Genomic DNA, 6,185 nt, shown 5'->3' with positions numbered 1-6,185 from the left:
CAATGATTGAAACTTAAAACTTACAATGCCCTTGTGCTGGATCCAACTACTTCTTGTATTGTAAAGGCAGTCGGGCAAATTTCCGGATGACTTGTTTATTATTCGAGACATCAAAATGTAAATTTTCACATGGATCTCAACGTCGGATCGACGATTCCCGACGTTCACCAAGACAAAAATAAATTCCAGTCACCCGGCACTTATACCAAATCGGAACAACAATTTCAGTCCCGTCCGTTTCTCCGGGACCAGGTTGATGTGAGCAAGGGCAAAATCTGTTGTCGACCACATGGTTCACCAGGCTGCATTATTGTGTTTTCAGTCACTCGTGCACACTCACACAAACGAGAGCAACCAAGCCAAGCCACGCCTTTTCCACACTCGGCTAAACAGACGCGGGCAATCATGCACGCCCCTAGCTACACTTTTTGAAGGTTGCGTGACTCTACAATCTCTATGTACTTACATGACTTGGCTGGCTCACGGGCCCTACGCACCTGGCAAATTCATCCAAAGTAGTACGCTCGTGATGTCGTGTCTTGACATCTAGCTACCTTGCTATGTTATGTGCCAAGTCCATGCCAAGCCTACTTTGGCAAGAGGTATCTAGAGGCTTCAGTCTTGTCTCCGGCCTTTCATCAGATCCATCTCTTGATTCACACATACCCACATGCAGCTGCTTGGCTGGTAGCTAGTGTTTACGCTTGATCACCGCAAGAAACCAAAACCAATCCGATGCGTGCAAGTGTACGCACCTTGTCCCCTGGATATCAGTTTCTTTTTCCTTGTTCCAACATGTATCAAAATGTTTCGGTGTTTACCACAAATTTCGGCAGAAAAACACGAATCTCAAAGTAGCAGTGGACGGTAGATCTATGCAGAGAATATCATCATGTAGCTTGGTTCCTTTATTTTTTTCGTGAAAAGGCCTAGTAGTACTATATATTAAGTGTCACGGGTCCTTACAAACACATCCTTATAGAAAAAGAAAATTACATTCAAAATCTTGTGGATGCCAAAGCCATTTTCCCCCGCATCCGCCGATGGCACGCCGTGAGCATAGCTCGAGGCCGCCTCTAGGCGTACCCCTTGGCAGAGCAAACGTTTTAAAATTCAAGAGCTTGTAGAAGCAGTGACATGAAAGTCATCAATGTAGAGCAAACACCAAGATCCTAAAGGAAACCTGAAAAATAACAACCTTGCTTATGTACGACAGATCTGGGTCTGATGTCTAGCTCACCGCCGTCCAGAGCCATGAACCGACGCGCTCTTCACTGGTGATCTAGTAATGCCAGGCTACCGATGAAGAGCGCCACTGGCTTGAACAATGCCACCGGCGCGCACTGCCTGATGTAGACCGCCGCTCGAGCGCCCACCTCCCTCGACATCTCACAACAACCCTCTAGCGCCTCCGTAGTAGGCGCTCTGGTCAAGAGTTCAGGACCTCCCCGCTGCAGCCACACCCCGACGGCGATGAGAGGGGTACATGAGGGGCGGCGGCTAGGGTTTTGCCGTGGACCGCCTTGCCGCCAGCCTCGAGAAAAACCAGCTTGGTTCTTCCAACCAGCCAGCCTGGTGTTCATGTCTCCTACACAACCTAGCTAACCTAGCTAGTAGAAGTGTTTACACTTGATCACCGCCGGCCAGAAGAAAATGAAATTCGCTAAACAAAAACCAACTGAATGAATGCGTGCAAGTGTACGCGCCTTGTCCCCTATAGCTAGCTTGGAATCTTTCCCCGCACACATGCACCATGCTTAGCATAATCTAAGCCCAGTGTACGTAGGGTACGTACCACTTAGTACTTAATTAACAACCATTTCAACGACGATCTTCTCCTATATAGCCACCGCTTCTACTTCTCTTCCCACACTCAAGGTCACCCCGATCGATCCATCGATCCCCAGCAGAGACGAGATCCCAAAAGCAAACCGTAGGTTGGGATCTAGCTAGCTCGTCGGGTCGGGCGCGATGATCACCGGGAAGGACATCTACGACGTGCTGGCGGCGGTGGTGCCGCTGTACGTGGCCATGTTCATGGCGTACGGGTCGGTGCGGTGGTGGGGCATCTTCACGCCGGACCAGTGCTCGGGGATCAACCGCTTCGTGGCCGTCTTTGCGGTGCCGCTCCTCTCCTTCCACTTCATCTCCACCAACGACCCCTACGCCATGGACTACCGCTTCCTGGCCGCCGACTCGCTGCAGAAGCTGGTGATCCTGGCGGCGCTGGCCGTGTGGCACAACGTGCTGTCCCGGTACCGGTGCCGCGGCGGGACGGAGGCCGGCGAGGCGTCGTCGCTGGACTGGACCATCACCCTCTTCTCCCTGGCGACGCTGCCCAACACGCTGGTGATGGGCATCCCGCTGCTGCGCGCCATGTACGGCGACTTCTCGGGGTCGCTCATGGTGCAGATCGTGGTGCTGCAGAGCGTCATCTGGTACACGCTCATGCTCTTCCTCTTCGAGTACCGCGGCGCCAAGGCGCTCATCTCCGAGCAGTTCCCGCCCGACGTCGGCGCCAGCATCGCCTCCTTCCGCGTCGACTCCGACGTGGTCTCGCTCAACGGCCGCGAGGCGCTGCAGGCGGACGCCGAGGTCGGGCGCGACGGCCGCGTCCACGTCGTCATCCGGCGGTCCGCGTCGGGATCCACCACGGGCGGCCACGGCGCAGGGCGCTCCGGGATCTACCGCGGCGCGTCCAACGCCATGACTCCGCGCGCGTCCAACCTCACCGGCGTGGAGATCTACTCGCTGCAGACGTCCCGGGAGCCCACGCCGCGCCAGTCCAGCTTCAACCAGTCCGACTTCTACTCCATGTTCAACGGGAGCAAGCTGGCCAGTCCCAAGGGCCAGCCCCCCGTCGCCGGCACGCCCGGCGCACGCGGGCAGGGGCTCGACGAGCAGGTCGCCAACAAGTTCAAGGGCGGCGAGGCGGCGGCCCCGTACCCCGCGCCCAACCCCGGCATGATGATGCCGGCGCCACGGTACGTGTCACTGACACTCAGATGCAACCATGAACATGAATGATTGTCTTTAGTTCTTGTTTGGATCTTGTGTTGGATGATCTTGAGTTGACTTTGGGATTCCTTTGGATAATGTGTAACAGGAAGAAGGAACTTGGGGGTTCTAACTCCAACTCGAACAAGGAGCTACACATGTTCGTGTGGAGCTCCAGCGCGTCGCCCGTGTCGGAGGCCAACCTCCGCAACGCCGTCAACCACGCCGCGTCCACCGACTTCGCCGCCGCGCCTCCGGCGGCAGCGACGCCACGCGACGGCGCGACGCCCAGAGGTACGTTACAAACACGCGATTCCTTCGTCCAAATCAAGGTTGCCACCGTGCATCATCACTCCATGACACACTGTGCACTATTATGTGTACGCGTCGGCCTTCAGGCGTGAGCGGCAGCGTGACGCCGGTGCTCAAGAAGGACGCCAGCGGCGGCGCGGTGGAGGTAGAGATCGAGGACGGCATGATGAAGAGCCCGGCGACGGGGCTGGGCGCCAAGTTCCCCGTGTCGGGGTCCCCCTACGTGGCGCCGCGGAAGAAGGGCGCCGACGTGCCCGGGCTGGAGGAGGCGGCGCACCCGATGCCGCCGGCGAGCGTGATGACCCGGCTCATCCTCATCATGGTGTGGCGCAAGCTCATCCGCAACCCCAACACCTACTCCAGCCTCATCGGCCTCGTCTGGTCACTCGTCTCATTCAGGTACACGCATCGATCACAATCCCATCACCACTTTCTGACAAACTGCATCCGTCCGTCCATGCATCAATTCACTCGCTCATGCATGCATGCATCAGAACTCAGAAGTGCTTGCGTACAAAAATCAAGTTACAGTAGTTTGCTTAACTGGATTCGAGGCTAGATTGACATTGCTGTGTCTTCATTAACTATACACTAATGATAGATTAGATTGCTGATAATTGTCCCATGGATGCATGTGAGAGCACATGATAATCACGTCGGTCTTGGATCTGGTCCGCCGGCCGGCACATGCATGGTGCAGCTGCAGATGCAGGTCTTATGCAGGACCTGACCTGGAGCCCTGTAGCAGCAAAGCAAATCTAGAAAATCAGCTGCATGCGGATGCCGTGTTTGTCCCCATCCATAGAGTTCCAGATCGATTGCACACATGACATGATGACCAGTAGCAATATGTACTCTCATCTACGGGCTACGGCCGATGCACGACACACCGTGTGTACACTGTACGTGCAGATGATATCTGCATCCATATCATTGTATATTTTGCATCTGGAGGAAACTTCACAGGAAGCAGAGGGCATTCTTAGGAGAGAGGGGCACATGCATGCTACATGCATCTACAGCTTTGGGTCTCTAATCACATTGATGGTGCAATGCAAATACTACTTTTGACTAGTAATATATGTTGATTAACCAAACCTTATCTTCAAAATATTTCAGGTGGAACATCCAGATGCCTACAATAATCAAGGGGTCCATATCAATCCTGTCTGATGCAGGGCTAGGGATGGCTATGTTCAGCTTAGGTACTACAGCGTTGACATTTTGTTGTCTATTCATAAACAAATTCTGTACCTTTCCCTTTCTCATTTGCTCCAAGAAAATGCTAACGGTAACCTATGCAATTGATCCAGGCCTCTTCATGGCTCTGCAACCAAAGATTATCTCTTGCGGAAAGTCTGTTGCGACGTTTGCCATGGCGGTGAGGTTCTTGACTGGGCCGGCGGTGATCGCCGCGACCTCAATCGCCGTGGGACTCCGGGGAGTACTCCTACATGTTGCCATTGTTCAGGTTGGACAGAAACTATGCCATAAATTTAAATTTGACTCCAAAGTTATACCCAATTAAATTTGCACACAATATAAATGTGGAATCTATTTGAGATGATGATCTTATTTTTGAACATGTGATTGCTCAACAGGCAGCACTTCCACAAGGAATTGTTCCATTTGTGTTCGCCAAGGAGTACAACTGCCATCCTCAAATACTTAGCACAGCGTAAGCTAGCCATTGCACGTCTTTTGCTTATAATGATTTGAGTAAAACTAAGGTTGCCTCCTTTTACTCAAAATTTTAATGCATGTTTCTGAAATTTCAGGGTTATTTTCGGAATGCTCGTGGCGCTCCCGATCACGATACTCTACTACGTTCTCCTTGGGATATAGAGCCATAATCGTGAAGAACTAAGGCTGCATATCTATGGGTAGGAAGAAGTAGAATTCTAGAGAGAAATGACCAATGAACATGTGGGTTGTCTTGAATACCTGAAGATGGATGAGATGAGATCAAGCAGAAGGATAGGTTGAACTAAGTAGGACCCTAGACAGGAATTCAAAGGAAAGATAAACATATCCTTGATTCCATTTTTTATTTTTTATATTATTTTTGCTACTGTTTTAGATCCAAAGTAAAGGCTAGGGCTTTGAGTATGAATGGTTCAACCGTTAAATCGACAAGTTGCTACTGAATCAAGATTCGTCCAGTGAGTGACACATGATCTGGCCACAAGTGTGTGCGCCAAGGTAAATGTAACTTGTAATCTCACCCTGGATAAACTAATACATGCGGTTCCCACATATGGCAAGATCACCCTGATGCTTTGGGGAAAAGAGCTAGATGCTTCAGCATACTTCCTGCCTGGACAGATCTCTGAACCCTCAAATTTTGCAGACAGACTCTGAATCTGCATCTCATGCATGGAAAAACAGATACTCCCACTGTAAAAAAAAAGAAGTAGTGATCTAAACGCTCTTATATTTCTTTACAGAGGGGAGTACTAGTTTACGACATTGTTAATGTATTTATGTGTAAAGGCGTTATGTGGCTTGCATTGATGAGTCCAAAGGCAAGTGCTACATCATGAATGCAAAGCGCTGGCTTCTAGGGATTTACCAGGGGATCTTGATCCGCATGAAACAAGGGGGAGAGAGAGAGAGGGAGAATCTTGTGGCTGTTTCTACTATATATCTTCTTGTCTGCTGCCTAATGACAGTGTGATTGATTGATGATTAGTTAACTTGCAGGGTCAAACGTTAGCTAGATGCCGGTGGCCTGTGCATGTGGAGGCTCTGTATTTTTCCTGCTAGTGGGTTGTCCTTTGCTGCAGGGAACATGAAACCTGATGGCCTAGAATACTGAGACTCTGAATTATTTAGTACTCCGTAGATGGCGAGTGTCCAGTCTGATCAGCTTAATT

The 6,185-nt window shown here is 51.2% G+C and overlaps 1 protein-coding gene across 1 annotated transcript; it reads left to right on the top strand.

The window, feature by feature from the left end:
* The first annotated feature begins 1,744 nt into the window (after positions 1-1,744).
* LOC119330402 (auxin efflux carrier component 2-like) lies at positions 1,745-5,567 on the top strand. The gene is made up of 7 exons (XM_037603510.1): positions 1,745-2,984; positions 3,107-3,291; positions 3,396-3,708; positions 4,429-4,514; positions 4,623-4,780; positions 4,911-4,987; positions 5,088-5,567. Exons 1-7 carry the CDS (start codon positions 1,972-1,974, stop codon positions 5,152-5,154), a joined length of 1,899 nt encoding a protein of 632 aa, XP_037459407.1. The 5' UTR covers positions 1,745-1,971; the 3' UTR covers positions 5,155-5,567.
* The last annotated feature ends 618 nt before the right edge of the window (positions 5,568-6,185 follow it).

This window comes from Triticum dicoccoides, chromosome 7A, assembly GCF_002162155.2.
Source record: "Triticum dicoccoides isolate Atlit2015 ecotype Zavitan chromosome 7A, WEW_v2.0, whole genome shotgun sequence".
In the NCBI taxonomy this organism is placed as follows: Eukaryota; Viridiplantae; Streptophyta; class Magnoliopsida; order Poales; family Poaceae; genus Triticum; species Triticum dicoccoides.
This window is presented reverse-complemented; position numbering and strand designations above follow the sequence as displayed.

Bases quoted from the DNA above. Each gene is read 5' to 3' on its own strand.
- LOC119330402 (XM_037603510.1), top strand. From the start codon at position 1,972: ATGATCACCGGGAAGGACATCTACGACGTGCTGGCGGCGGTGGTGCCG. The intron at 3,709-4,428 runs GTACACGCATCG...AAAATATTTCAG, and splicing joins TGGTCACTCGTCTCATTCAG to GTGGAACATCCAGATGCCTA. The intron at 4,515-4,622 runs GTACTACAGCGT...CAATTGATCCAG, and splicing joins GATGGCTATGTTCAGCTTAG to GCCTCTTCATGGCTCTGCAA.